The sequence below is a fragment of the Gracilinanus agilis genome, chromosome 2, assembly GCF_016433145.1.
Source record: "Gracilinanus agilis isolate LMUSP501 chromosome 2, AgileGrace, whole genome shotgun sequence".
In the NCBI taxonomy this organism is placed as follows: Eukaryota; Metazoa; Chordata; class Mammalia; order Didelphimorphia; family Didelphidae; genus Gracilinanus; species Gracilinanus agilis.
The window spans coordinates 257,482,221-257,498,330 of NC_058131.1; the positions used below are offsets into that span (position 1 = coordinate 257,482,221).

General features: G+C 32.2%; 1 protein-coding gene across 1 annotated transcript in view; it reads right to left on the reverse strand.

Annotated features, from left to right (window-relative positions):
• Positions 1 to 16,110, reverse strand: part of SYCP2 (synaptonemal complex protein 2) — an 86,321-nt gene that overhangs the window by 34,263 nt on the left and 35,948 nt on the right. The window contains exons 17-23 of the mRNA XM_044661142.1: positions 6,919 to 7,012; positions 6,438 to 6,607; positions 4,919 to 4,991; positions 4,584 to 4,641; positions 4,006 to 4,139; positions 3,450 to 3,889; positions 917 to 1,044 (exon numbers count right to left, since the gene is read on the reverse strand). Coding sequence (XP_044517077.1) covers positions 917 to 1,044; positions 3,450 to 3,889; positions 4,006 to 4,139; positions 4,584 to 4,641; positions 4,919 to 4,991; positions 6,438 to 6,607; positions 6,919 to 7,012 — 1,097 coding nt within the window. The remainder of the gene's footprint in view (positions 1 to 916; positions 1,045 to 3,449; positions 3,890 to 4,005; positions 4,140 to 4,583; positions 4,642 to 4,918; positions 4,992 to 6,437; positions 6,608 to 6,918; positions 7,013 to 16,110) is intronic.

Below are 16,110 nucleotides of genomic sequence, written 5' to 3' on the forward strand. Positions count from 1 at the left end.
AATGGAGGAGAAATTCTAGAGATGTCATGAAGATAAAAATAATATAATTTTTCAACATATTGGATATATTGGGAGAGCAGGGATTTGAGAATAACATTTGGCTATGGGCCAAGATGCCTATAAAGTACCCTAAACAATAATAATGAAATTTGGAAGAAGGATGAATTTAGAGGTAAATATAATGAATGAGTTGTTTTGTACATGCTGAGTTTGAGATGTCTACATGACATCTAGTTTGAGATCTCTAAGAAGCAGCAGGAGAAATGTTATCTCATCAGAGAGACTAGGGATGCATAAAGATCTGATATTCACATGGATACAAAGGATATTTGACCTAATAGGAGCTAACATCCAAGTAAGATAATATAGAATCAAAAGAGACATAAAACCAAGAAGAGCCTCTGCTGTTATCTATAGTTAGTGTGTGTGTGATATAGATGAAGAATCAGAAAAGGAGACTAAGAAATGAAAATGATTGATTTTCAATTATCTGAAGGATATTCATTTTTGGTAGACTCAGGAAGGAAAAACTAAGAGTAAAAGGTATAAGTTACAAAGGCATATTTTTGGCTCAATATCAAGAAAATTTCTAATAACTAAAATTATTCAGAATTGGAATGGACCATCTCAAGAGGTAATACATAGTCTGTACAACTATTTATGAGAATTTTGTAAACAGGATTCATGTTTAAAGTATGAAGAGAACAAGATGAAACCTGAAGTTCCTATCTGTTCTGGGATTCTATAAATAAATTCATTTCCCCTTCTGTATATTTTTCAAAATAGACAACTGTTCTTATCAATTTAAAAAATATATATATAGAACATTCTAGTTCAAGAAAAATTCTTAAAATAACAACCCTAAAATATATATAAACAATATTTCAAATAATAAATTCATTTTTCTACAACATACCTGTCATTCAAAGATTCTCTAAATTTTCTTGAAGAATTTAAATCATCCTTTTGGTTGTATCTTTTATTAATTTGGTTAATTAATGATTCTGCTGCATCAGTAAATTGTTCTTCTTTTGTCTTTTCTTTCTGAAATAGTTCATCAATTGACTTAAAAGTCTACTACTCAATAAAAATACAAGTTAAATTAAAACAATGAAAAATCCAAAGAAGATCAATCAAATATCTATATCTATATCTATAATGGGGAAATATCTTAAATATTTGGGTTATCATGTATTCAAATGGAAAAATTTAGGACAATATCCATGCAAAGAAGGTATAAGTATGTGAGAAAAGTTACTGAACTGCTGAAATATTTTGACCCACAGATTAAATAGTAGGAATATAGTCAAAGGAGGTGAAAGACTAACAAAAGATAGCAGTACTTCTGGTAATAGCACAAACACATACATACACATGCACAAAAAACAAAAGTAGAAATTGGAGACAAAATAAGTACTCATTTATTAGAAAATGACTAAATAAACTGTGGTATATGAATGATACAGAATTTTATTATATCATAAGAAATGAAAAATAACAAATGAATTAAAAAAATGAGACCTCTGATAGATGAATATGGTAAAATATTACTATGTCACAAAAATGACAAATGTGGAATTCAGAGAAACATAAAAAACATAAAATTGATATAAAGTAAAAAATAATCAGAAATCAGAAAATAACATAGTGAATCAATATAACATAAATGAAATGAACTCTAAAACAAAGCTGAATACTCTTAACTGTAATGATGACTATTAACTCAGGAAGAAATGAGAAAATTTACTTCACTCCTTTCATTGGAGGGGTGGGAGACTATGGTATAGTATTTTTAGTGTTCTCCAACCATAGTCTCCCCTCCCCTCCAATGAAAGGAGTGAGGTATGTGACACTATGTTGATGTGAGAAATGTCCTTGGGGTGGTAGAGAAGGGGAGAGAGCAGCCCCATCCCGCACCCATGCCATATGTTTGCCAACATGGTACTATTGTGTACAAATGACACTTTAATTTTGTTTCTTTTAAAAAAATTTAAATTTAAAAAAATTTTGTTTCTTTAAAAAAAAACTATAAAGGAAGCCTCAGTGAATTGGGATGAGGGGGACATATTCAGAAAGGACTATGATACACAAATGTTATCAATAAATTTTTAAAAGAAGTAAAATGTATATTTCCACTAATATTCAAGAGCAGTATACTCAAGGTAGTACCAGTTAAAATTATCTATCTATAAAATATAACCATCATTAGCATATATATTGACTTTTTTTTTTAAACCCTTTAACTTCTGTGTATTGACTTATAGGTGGAAGAGTGGTAAGGGTAGGCAATGGGGGTCAAGTGACTTGCCCAGGGTCACACAGCTGGGAAGTGTCTGAGGCCGGATTTGAACCTAGGACCTCTCATCTCTAGGCCTGGCTCTCAATCCACTGAGCTACCCAGCTGCCCTTATATTGACTTTTTATAGTTTCAAATAATTTATATTGTTAAAATATTAATTAATTTAAAACTAGAAACACAATGAAATGGCAAAATAAATTTTAGCATGCTTCATATCAGAACTACTAAACCTTCTTGTCTCCAGAATCTCCCTGCACTAATCTACTGAGGAGACTACCAGAAAAATATTTCTAAAATACCACTTCAAAAGATCACATCATTTGCTTATAACATGGCTTACTTTCAAAGGGTTGTCATATTGGAGAGCTATACAAATACTATATTATTATTGTTCAAAAGCCTTTAATGCACCTTTATTGTTTATAGGAAAAGTCTTAGCTACTTGTTAAAATAGTAAAGACTCCCTACAATATTGTCCCAATCTATTTTTCCAGCCTTACTTCTTATTATCTTAAAGAGACTATGATTACTTTCCTGAACAGGGTTTGCACTTTTCTAGAGAAAAAGGAAGGTTCCAAAGGTAATGTAGCAAATGAGACTATATTCCATCTAACCCCAACCAAATTCTCTTTTTAGACTATAGTCTATCTCATTATTTTAAAACCATACATTGCATTTATTTGTGAATTATTTAATTCCCTCACTAGATATTTAATTCCTTAAAATTGTAAAGAATCTCTCTCTCTCTCTCTCTCTCTCTCTCTCTCTCTCTCTCTCTCTCTCTCTCTCTTTTTCTCTCTCTCTCTCCCTCCCCACTCCCCCTTTTTTGTATTCTATCATCTAACACAGTACACTGGTACACATTAAATTCCTAGAAACTGTTTTAAAATAATGAGTACCATAAAAAAGTTAGAAAATACTTCAGTTCAGGAGAAGGGGTCACTATTTCTAGTTAGGTGTATTGGGAAAACTTCAAAAAAGATAGCAGTTGAAAGGGGCCTTAAGGGGGGGGGGAGGAGAAAAAGGACTTAATTTTTTTAAATGCCCAAATTTAATAAAAATTTCAAATCTTTTTTAATTGAATCAAGGTATTTTTGAAATTATAATATAAAAGCAGTAATATGAAAATCAGATTATTCTGAAAACTTACCTTTCTATTTGTTTCTAAGTCACAAGATCTAATTTCCAATGTCTTTCCTTTCACAGGTCTTCTATTACTTTTGGCATTCATCCCAGAAGAAATAGTTTTATCACAACAATCAGTATTTAGATCTTTTGCCAAAACCAATTTCTTGGTGTATATCAGAGATTTTTCAATAGTTCTATTCAAGAGAACTGATTTAAAGGTTTCAGATTCAATATGCCAGTCATTTTCCTTGTTTTTTCCAATATTTTCCTCATCTATACTGACAGAATTATTTAGTGATTGTCTTCTACTTGTCTCATAAATTTCCACTTTTGTTTTCTTCTTTTTGTTGTTTCCCATGTCTCCTTTTCTTTTCTGATTTTGTACCAAAGTTTTTTCTAGAGGAATATCATCAGATATTGATGAAATAGAGGATTTTTTACAGACCCTTTCAGTAAGAATATCTAGTAGAGGAGAAAGAAAAAAATTTAAGCATGTTATTTTATTTAATGAAAGTTACAAGGTTAATATTTCACTGCTATTATTATAAAGCAATTACACATTATAACATAAATTTAACCTTGATTAAATGTTTCTTCTGGTGATGTGCTTGTACTCTCTTTACTACATATTTTAATATTTGTTATAGGTGTCCAGCAGGTCCATCTGGGGTGAATATCATTTTCACAAAGGTTGTCCAAAACACCAGGCAATCTATAAAGATAATTTCACTTGATTGGTGCTAAACAAAAATACATTGGTATTTAATTTTATTTAAATAGTAACCGAGCCTAATAAATTTAAAATTAGATAATCTTTAGTTTGGAACATGTTAAACTGTAGAATTGACTAAGCTCTTAGTACACAGGACAATGGCTATACTTTTCATGATTGGTATTTTTAATAAGTTCAAAATTAAGTGCTGTAAATTCTGCTTTCCAAATTATGAAGTTACTTATTTTCTAAGAAATCAAGTAAAATGTGATATTTTCTATCCATAATAGTCTAGTATTTTCCTTATACTACTTGATTATCCTTTAGCTCGTATTGTAGTATTAAGAAATATTTGTCCTTAAAAATAAATTGATTTTGCCCTGGTAAAATAATGTTCAAGTAATTTCCATTTTTAATAGTTTGGTAGGTCATTTGAATACTTACAAAGGTTTTTTTAACTTCCCAACTGGTTGTGAATCAGGAATGATATCCACATCCCCATCTAAATAAAACACAAATTATATTTTTTCTTCAGGGAGAAAGATCTCTCATTGAACCTGTTTTCTTACTGAGATTAAGTCTTTTAGATAAAAATCCTGTTTTAGATTTCTTTTGCATTCTTTATGGCTACAAAAATTCTGAGCATATAGTTGTCAGTAAAATAACAAAACAAAACAAAACAACTATCAACAATAGTGTATGAAGAAGAGAGGTAGTAGAGGGAGGGCAAATGATAAAAAACAAAACAAAACATTTAAGTGAAAACAAAAGATACTTACTAGTATTTTGCTTAACTAATACATTCCTGTTCTCATCATTTTCTATTGCTTCTGAGACTTTAGCAACTGTGATCTATTGTAAAGATAAGAGAAGGTATTAAAACATATCCTTTATACCCTTCCTTATTGCTAAATCTCAGGAAATTATGACTTTGAATTTTAAAAATCTTAAAACTTTTTGAAGTGATTATCATTAATTTAGTCTCTAATAAGTGATGTTTGTATGTGCTTCAAAAAATGTTTCAAATGCTATCTTAGAGAATAGACCAATTCTTTTCAGCTCAAGTAAAGAAGCATGAAAAAGAGAGCCATAACTATTACAGTTGGTTTCTTTGACCACTGCCCTGTATATGTTTATTCTACTTTGGAAACATTAACTATGTCCTTTAGGGAGTATTATGAAAAGACCCCATAATTATATTTGTTGAATGATGACCTACTTGTAAATTCCATATTACAGATAAAATCTCACACAAAGTAGTAGCATTAAAAGCTAGTTTTCCATTTTTACTTCCCATAATAAATATGGTTGAAATTATTTGAAGGAATTCCTAGGAATTGCTAGATATTCTTACAACCAGCAGTATTTTCTTTTTCATGTGTACTTGTTAGCTTTCCTAATTCCTAGTTTTGGCTAGAACTGATTAAGGATGAGATTAGAAGAAAAAAGATAAAACACAAAAAGATGGTATATCAATATTTAAAGTGGATACCTTAAAAAGGGAAATTTATAATTTTAAGTAAAAAATTCCAAAAAGATTTTTACTGTATTAATGAAGAGTATGTTTGAGTATACTAATTGAAACTCAAGTGTCCTGGAAAATGCTAATACTTTACCAAAGATAAATTTACTGTTTACTAAAATAAAAATGTCTACATATAACTACATATGGAAATGACTGTATAGATACATAAATACATGTGTGCATATACATATCTCCTCTGATACTACTGAGCAAAATTTCATTTTAAAACTTCTGATATGATCAGTTGCTTTTTTAAACTATCAAATCAATAAGACTGTTATCAAGCCCTTACTATATGGAATATGAAGACAAATAGGAATAGTTCCCATCCTCAAGAAACTTATATTTTATGGATATAAAAACATATATGTATATACATATACTCATACATGGATAAAACAGATATAGGATATTTCTGAGGGGAGATGCTCTAGAAGCTGTTTGGATCAGTGAAAGTCTTATGTGTATAACTTTCTTGGAAGAAATAGGATTCTAAAAATTGGAGATAAAGAAAGTATACATTAAGTGCATGATAGGCATTCAGTGCAAAGCAGAGAATTAGGAGACAGATTGTCTTTTATGAGAAATAGTAAGAAGGACAGTATGTCTGAACTCTATAGAGTATTGGAAAGAAATTAATGTGTAACAAGGTTGGAAAGGTAAGTTGGGCCAAGTTGTGATAATCTTTGAATGTTAGAAATAGCTTATATTTTATTTGTCAGATGATAGGGAACTATTGGTATTTATTGAAGAGAGGAATGACATGGTTAGACCTGAGATTTAGGGAAATCACTTTGGTAGCTGTGTGGATTCCTGCCTTCAACTGAACCAGGAAGAGAGACAGCATTCTTTGCTCCCTTTTCTTTTACTTTGTAAACACTGGGAGGTTCAGCAGAGTTCACCATTTTCAAAGGTGGTTTAACTCTTCCTATTCGAGGTGTTGCTAAAACACAGAATAGAATTTTTATTATTAGTTATGGCATTAGTGATACATTTTTAGAAATATACATATATACATACACAAATATGAATTTGCTCCCTCCACCTAGGTGATACAGTGAATAAAGGGTTATAAAGACAAATTATATATGTAAATATATAGATTTATATAGTCAAAAGTGTTCCTACTTTTGAAGTTTTCAATCTATAATAAAAATCTGTTATGATTAATTTTCTCTTAAAGAAAAATTAAAAGTATCCATTTGAAATATCCCTTATAATTAATAGTGTATATTGTAAATTTTAATAACTTACATGTATTGGTGAGTAAGGTCTTCATAGTCAATTTGTCTGTACCAGGAATAACCATTGATGCTTCGGACATTTTCCTTTTGACAGGCATTATCATCTTAAATTGTGAGAAACAAAAGTTATCAAAGCACATCTTTTTTTTTTCCCAAATGAAAATGCCACATAACTATTTCTATAGTATATGTAAATGACAACCAATCTGAATATTTATGAATGATAACATAAGGAAATTTTATTTCAGAAAAATTTTGTTTTTATATAATTTTTGACATTATAACGATAATCAAAATAGTATTAATATAATCCTGTTTTATAGAATACAAATAAATGTCCAGTTACAAATAATAATCTAAATGTATGCAATATGTTAAGGCTCTGAAGTTAGGTAATACAAATAGTAATAGTGAGGAAAATGAATATTAAATTGTAACATTTTTAGCAATATTTCTATGTGAAATAATTTTCCCGTTTAATCTTCCATGGTCTGATGCAAAAACTAAGGTTATTCCCAGGCCCCAAGTTTTAAACTGGGCTAGAATCTTCTGTCTTTTATTAAAACCTTGAAAAAATTAAAGGCAGGGCTGATCAGCCATGATGAACTCTGACCCCCTTTGAAAGTGAGATAAGTCAACCACGGTTTTTTTAGTGTTTTCCCTTATTTAGGCAAAGACCCATCTCCCCTGTGATGAAGTAAGGAGGGAGGAATTGAAGTTTCTAAGTCCACCTCCTAATTAGCTATTTACCAATTAGAGATGTTTCAGGATTTTCAAGGGAAGAACTGAATAATCAGCCTAAACTGTATTTTTTGACCAGCATGAAAGAACTTCCTGGTGTCTAATCAGTGACAGTATTACTGATTGATTAATTTATTGTTACTGCTCACCCAATAAATAAATTGATATTATTATCCCCAGTCCAGTCTCATGAATATTTCATTTTGTAAATGAAGAAAGCAAAGCTTAAAAGATGAAGTGACTTTTTCATGGTCCCATAGCAATAAGTGCCCAAGCCAGGATTGAAATCCATTTCTTCTGACTCCATGTCTGGGATTTTCCCCAGATTCAATGCTACTTTTCTTACAAGATTACTTTAATGTCTTTGTTAACATTTTATTTGCAAAGCAAATCCCATTAAATCTTATATAACAGATGTGCTTAAGAGGTACATTAGGCAATCTAATTAATAAAAAGATTATTTTTATACATTGTATTTTAATACTGTTAGTCTTAATTAAGTTTCACATTTTAAATAATCATCTGATTTGTACAACTAACAAAAATGTGAGTTTTGTTTTTATTTGGTTAAGATGACATTATACTTGCAGGAAGAGAATGACTACTGATACACAAACTTGGGGATAGAAGGAATTAGTGTCCTCTGTTTTATTACATGTATTTAAAATATTATTCTAGCTAAAACAATAAGAGAAGAATGAATTGAAGGAATTAGAATAGGCAATGAGGAAATAAAGCTATCACTTTTTGCAGATATAATGGTATACTTAGAGAATCCCAGAGAATCAACCAAAAAACTAATTGAAATAATACACAACTTTAGCAAAACTGTAAGATATAAAATAAACCCATGTAAATCATCAGCATTTATTTATACTACCAATAAAATCCAACAGCAAAAGATATAAATAGAAGGCCCACTTAAAATAACCATAGAAAATATAAAATACCTGAGAGTCTATTTCCCAAATAAACCAAGGAACTGTATCATCATAACCACAAGCCACTTTTCACAGAAATAAAGTCAAATTTAAACAATTGGAAAAACAGTGATTGTTCATGAGAATATTGAACCAATAATAATGAAAATTATGCCTACATTAATTTATTCAGTGCCATCCCAATCAAACTGCCCCAAAATTATTTTATAGAGCTAGAAAAAATAACAACAAAATTCATCTGAAAGAACAAAAAACCTAGAATATGAAGGGAATTAATGAAAAATACAAAGGAAAGTGTCAGCTATATTGGGATCTCAAACTGTATTATGAAGTAGAGACCAACAAAACAGTCTGGTACTTGCTAAGAAGTATAGTAGATCAAAGAAATAGATTAGGCTAGCACTGGTGAACATTTTTGAGATTGGGTGGCCAAAGTACAACTTAAAGCTGCCTGTGAGCTTTACCCCAGATAGTGGAGGGAGGAAGTGCTCCCATTGGGCAGCTGGACAGAGGGGTGGGGCATGGAAAAATGTCCTTGGGTGCTGTGGAGAGGGGTAGGGGAACAACCCATCCCATACCACCAGGCTCCCCTGCCACTGCTTTGCCAACAAGGAATTAGGCAATCAATACACAGTAATAAATGAACACCATAACCTAGTGTTTGACAAATCCAAAGATTCAAGCTTTTGGAAGAACTCATGATTTGACAAAAGCCTGCTGGGAAAACTGGAAAATAATGTGGCAAAAACTAGGCATAGACTAATATCTCATGCCATAAACCAAGATGAAGTCAAAATGGATACATAATTTCGAAATAAAAGATGATACCATAAACAACTTAGAGGAGCACAAAATAGTTTACCTATCAGATATAAGGGTAATGGAAGAATTTACAATCAAAACAAGACAAAGAGAACATTACAAGATGTAAAATGGATAAATCTGATTATATTAAAAAAGATTTATCACAAACAAAACCAATACAACCAGGATTAGAAGGGAAACAAAAAATATTGGGGAAAAATTTTTTTGATCAAAATTTAGAAGTCATTCCCCAATTGATAAATGGTATAATTTATGGACAGGCAGTTCTCAGACAAAGAAATTAAAACTTGAGTCATATAAAAATACTTTAAATCATTATTGATTAGAGAAATGCAAATTAAAACAACTCTTGAGGTACCACCTCACACCGGGCTAATATAGCAAAAAGAGGAAAAGATGTGGGAAAATTGGGACACTAATACACTGTTGGTGGAGCTATGAAATGATACAACCATTCTGGAATGATACCCAATGGGCCATAAAACTTGGTAAGTGAGTATGGAAGGAAAAAAAGAGAGTTGTCAAGGTCTGGTCCTTGACTCCTTTCTCTTCTCTTTTTGTACTTACTTCTCTTGACATCAACTGCTATACCTCCATGCAAATAATTTCCAAAAATGAATCTCTAGCTTTGGCCCTTCTGACTTCCAATAAAGATCTCTAAATACCTTTATAACATCTGCATCTGAGCTTTCTACCACCACGTGACTCAACATGTTCAAAACCAAACTTATCTCCTCCCTCTAACCACCTTCTGACTTCACCTTTTTTTTTAAAAAACCCTTAACTTCTGTGTATTGGCTCCTGGTGGAAGACTGGTAAGGGTGGGAAATGGGGGGTCAAGTGACTTGCCCAGGGTCACACAACTGGGAAGTGCCTGAGGCCGGATTTGAACCTAGGACCTCCCATCTCTAGGCCTGACTCTCAATCCACTGAGCTACCCAGCTGCCCCTTGACTTCACCTTTCTTATTTGTGACAGGAACACTCATTTCATTTTACCTCCCCATTCCTAAAATCTTTGATTTTTCCTTCTTCATTTTTAAAGTTATAAATTTTATTTATCTGTCTGTCCCTTCTTCTCCTTGCTACTACTCTAGTAAAAAATCCTTGTTAACTTTTCCACTATTGCATTAGTTCTTTGCTGCCTACAATCCATCCTTCATATTTTGCTATCATTTCTGCTTCCATCCTGGCTCCTAAAGTGATCATAGAGCAGAGCAACCCTTGTAGAGAAAAGGACTTCCATTCTCCCTATCATCACCACCCACAAATGTCAACCAGTGGTAACCTATGATATGAAGAGAGACAGAGAGAGAGAGAGAGAGAGAGACAGACAGACAGACAGACAGACAGACAGACAGACAGAAGAAGAAGAAGAGAAGATCTATATGGATCTAGCCCAGGACACTGAACTCAAGATCCCCAAGAAAAGTAGCAGCACCAAACCACCACCTCTATTTATAGCCCAGGATTCTCAGCTATCATCTGAGGAAAAATAACCCTCATGGAGAAGCAGTTAACATTAAAGTCCCTCGCACAGTCAAATAGTTCAGAACCAGAAAGGTATCCATTTGTGATATGTAATGTGGAAATGACATTAAAAGAATAGAAAGATAAATTAGTAAAAGGAAGTAGGCACTTCTGGGGGCAAAGTCAAGATGGGAAGGTAGAAAAATGAATCTCCCTAAATCCCCTTCCAAATAATTTCAAATAACACTCAAATAAAATTCTAGCATGGAAGAGTCAACAAAAGGTTGAGGTAGAACATTCTTCCAATCCAAGAGAACTTATGAAGTCAGAGAGATATATGACATAAGGGCGAAGGATGGGATGACTCAGAGCCCATGTGACTGCAATACAAGTGGTGGTGACAAAAGCAGCTCTGGGAGCTATCAAGGAGTCACAGACAGTAAGGGGACCTGGCAACTAAATAGAAAGAGATTACATGGAACCCCTGTGCAATACTAGACCCAAAACTGGAATGTTTTACAATTCCATTAGTCACTTCTGAGTCACAATTCAAGGACAAAGAGAAACATTTTCTCTCAGGACAGAGCAGGAAGATAATGAGGATTAGTATCACTTTCAGTTACAAGGGATCAGGGACACTTTCTATGTAAGAACCAGAGTACAGATCAGGACAGCAGAGACCACAGATGGTCCAAGGTGGCAGCAAAAGCTTCCAAAACTTCCAGAACTAATTCTGAAAATAGCAGTGTAAAGAGGCCTGAAGCTTGAGACAGAGGTCTCCCTACCCCCATTCCCTCACTTTCACATGAGAACAGAACTCAACTTTAATATTAAAAGTCAAGAAATAGAATGGAAAATGAGTAAATAATAAAGAAAAAAGAATCTGACAATAAAAATTTACCTATAGTGACAAACTCAAACTCAGAAAAAGACAATGATTTTGAAACAGTTACAAGCAAAGCCCCTCCCCCTCAAGAAAAATGTAAATTGGAAACAGGCCAAACAAGAATTCCAAGAAGAAATAAAAAATTATTTTCAAAACCAAATAAGAGTGGTAGAGGAAAAAATGAGTAAAGAACTTAGAACGAGGGAAGAAAATTATGAAAAAAAATCATTTACAGCTTGGTAAAAAAAGGCACACACAATAAAATAATACCTTCAAAAACAGAATTGGCTAAATGGAAAAAAAAAGGTACAAAGGCTCACTAAAGAAACTAATTCCTTAAAAACAGAATTGAGCAAGGGAAAACTGATGACCCCAAGAGACATCAAGAAACAATAAAACCAAGTAAAAACAATGAAAAAAGTGGAAAAAGGTGAACTCTCATTGGAAAAATAACTAATCTGGGAAAGAGATTAAAGAGTGATAATTTAAGAATTATTAGACTACCTGAAAACCATAATCAAAGAGAGAAGCTAGATATCATATTTCAAGAAATTATAAAGGAAACTGCCCAGATATCCTAGAAGTAAATGGCAAAATAGAAATCAAAAGAAACCACCAAACACCATTTGCAAGAAATCCCAAAATGAAAATTCCCAAGAATATTCTATCCAAATTTAAGAACTCCAAAGTCAAAGGGAAAATACTTTGAGCAGCCAGAAAAAAACATTCAAATATTGTGGAGCAACAGTCAGGATTATACACTGTTTAGAAGCTACCACATTCTAAAGGACTGGAAGACTTGAAATATATTCCAGAAGGCAAAAAAACTAGGATTATGAACAAGAATAACTTACTCAGCAAAACCGAGCATAATCAGGGGGAAAACACGGATATTTAATGAAATAAAATAGGACTTTCAAGCACTCTAAATGAAAAGACCAGGATGGAATAGAAAATTTGACTTTTAAATACACAACTCAAGAAAAGCATTAAAAAAGTAAACATGAAAGAGCAATTATAAGAGATACAATAAGATTAAACTGTTTAGATCCCTATAAGGAAAGATGATATAAGTAACTCCTAAGAACTTCAGGGCAATTAGAAGGAGTCTACATAGAGGATTCAAGAGTGAGTAAATTATGTTGGAATGATTTTTAAAAAAATGATGGATGAGAAAGAGGGATTGGTAACAGGGAAGACTAAAACAAAGCTCAAAAGAAGATAATAAAGTCAATACTGCTCTCAAGTCCAAAAAGAATCAATGGAGGAGCTAAAAAATTATTTAATCAAATAAGAAAGATAGAATAAAGATATAGAAAATCATGAAATGAGAGTGATAATGGAAAACATGGAAAAAGAGTCAAGAGACTGTGAAAGGATGCACAAAAATGCTAACAAAAATAATACTGTAATCTGCAATACTGTAAAATAATAATACTTTAATACTGTAAAAACAAAAATCCACTGAAGAGATAATAAACTTGTTAAAAGGTTCTGAGGGACTCATGGAAAAGAACGCTACCCAAATTCAGAGGAAGAACTACAGAAGTGGAAACGGAAGAAAAACAACTGCTTGAACACATGGGTTGAGGCGGACATGATTGGGGATGTAGACTCGAAACTACCACACCAATGCAAATATCAACAATTTGGAAATAGGTCTTGATCAATGACACATGTTAAAACCAGTGGAAATAAGCATCAGCCATAGGGCAGGGAGAGCTCGGGGGGTGAAGGGGAAAGTAAGAGCATGAATTATGTAACCATGTTAACTTTTCTAAAAAATAAATATTAATAAATGTTTAAAAAAACTTGTTAAAAGGCAGAATTAGTCATATGGAAAAAGAGGTATGAAAATTTACTGAGGAAAGGAACTCTTTACAAAGCAGAATTGGCCAAATAGAAAAGGAGGTAAAAAGCTCACTGAAGAAAATAATATCTTAAAAATTAGAATTGGGCAAGTGGAAGCTAATGAGACATCAAGAAATAGTTTTTTTAAGTAAAAAGAATAAAAAAAAACAAAGAAAATGTGAAGTAGCTCATCAGAAAAACAACCAATAAATAAATAAACAAACAAATAAATAAATAAATCTAGGAGAGATAATCTAAGACTTATTGGACCTTCCTGGAAGCCATGAGCAAAAAAAAAGAGCAAAGGAATCAATTTTCAAGAAATTGTTTAGGGAAACAACCCTGATATTCTAGAACCAGATAACAAAATAGAAATTGAAAGAATTGGATCACCATCTAAAAGAGATCTCAAAAGGATAACTCCCAGGAATATTATAAGCAAGTTCTAAAATTCCTGGTCAAAGAGAAAAAATTACAAGCAGCCAAAAAGAAACAATTTGAATATCATGAAGTCGAAGTCAGAATAACACAGAGTTACAGCTCCAACATTAAAGAATCCCAGGACATGTAATATAATATTCAGAAGGCAAAGGAGCTAGGCCTTCAGTCAAGAATCACTTCTACAGAAAAACTGAGCATAATTCCCTATGAATTATGATAAACCAAGAATTCAATGAACTAGGGGACTTTCAAACATTCCTGATTAAAAAACTAGAGATGAACAGAAAATATGACTTTCAAATAAAAGACTTGAGAAGCAAAAAAAAGTAAACAGGAGAAATTAAAAGCATTCAATAAGGTTAAACTCTTTATATACTTACATGGGAAGATGGATTCTTATAATTCCTAAGAACATTATCATTATTAGGGCAGTTAGAAATTAGATAGAGAGATAAATAGAGAGATAGATAGATAGATAGATAGATAGATAGATAGATAGAAGGCAAGGGTGTGAGTTGAATATGAGGGGATGATATTAAAAAAATAAAATTAAGAAGTGAGAAAGAAGAATGCACTGGAAGAAAGATGAAGGGAGATGCAGAATAGGGTAAATTATCTCACATAAAAGAGGCATGAAAAAGCTTTTATAGAGGAGAGGAAAATGAGGGTGTTGGAGGGGAGCACGTGAATCTTAATCTCATTGGAATTGGTTCAAAGACAGAAGAACATACACAATTGAGTATAGAAAGCTATCCTACCCTTTGGGAATACAGGAGGGAAGGGAATAAGACAAGTGGGGTGGGGCTAAAAGAAAAGATGGAAAAATGGCATAAAGTCCGAATTCATAAACAAAAAGGTAATAATATACATTTGAAAATAGACAGTAAAACCATACCAGTTGGGGGCCTCAACTTTCCATTCTCAGAGCTAGATAAATCTAACCATAAAGAAATAAAGTTAGGTTTTAAAAGATTTCAGGAAAAAAATTGAATGAGAATAGAAAAGAGTATATCCATTTCTCAGTATGTCCATATTGCATGATGCCTCCATAAACATTAACCATAGATTAGGATATAAAATCTCACAAATGTAAAAATATTAAAAAATCCTTTTCATAGACCATAATGAAATAAATATTAGTCAATAAAAAGCCCTAGGAAGCATAAATGAAATAATTCAATCATAAAAAATGAGTAAGACAAAGAACAAGCCATAGAAATAATAATTTCATTAAAAGACAAAAAGACAACATGGCAAAATTTGTAGGATGTAGCCAAAGCAGTATTTAGGGGACAATATAAATCTCTAAATGTATACATCATTAAAAGAGAGAAAGATAAGCTCAATAAATTAAGCATACGACAACAAAAAATTAAAAAGGCCAAATAAAAAATCTCTACTTAAAAACCAAAATAGAAATCTTGAAAATCAAAGGAGAGATGAATTTTTTCAACCAATAAATAAAAATAGAAGCTGGTTTTATTAAAAAAGGCAAACATTGGTTAATTTGATTTTTTTAAGAGGGAAAAACCCAATTACCTCAATCAAAAATGAAAAGGGAAAATGCATCACTACTGAAGATGAAATTAAAGCAATTATTAGGAGTTTATTTTGCCCAGTTATATGCCAGTGAAACTGACAATCTAAGTGAAATGGATGAATATTTACAAAAAATATATAAACTGCCCATATTTAACCTGGAGTAAAGAGAATACTTAAATAACCCATTTCTCCAGATACAAGGGCTGATTTGATATCAACTGATTCAGTCACCCATGATTAACCATGAAAATGAAAACTTTGGGAAATCCCAGAAAATGAAAAAAAAAAAACCAGTTCCTAAGTTTCAGACCACCCACCAAGCAAGTACAAGATGAATAATGATGAAATCTGTCCACCATCTTCCTTTGAGATCCAGAGAGAGAAAAGGGGGAGAAAGGAAAAGAAAGGGAGAAAGGGAGGGAAGGAGGGAGAAGGAAGGGGGAAAAGAGAGAGAGAGAGAGAGAGAGAGAGAGAGAGAGAGAGAGAGAGAGAGAGAGAGAGAGAGAG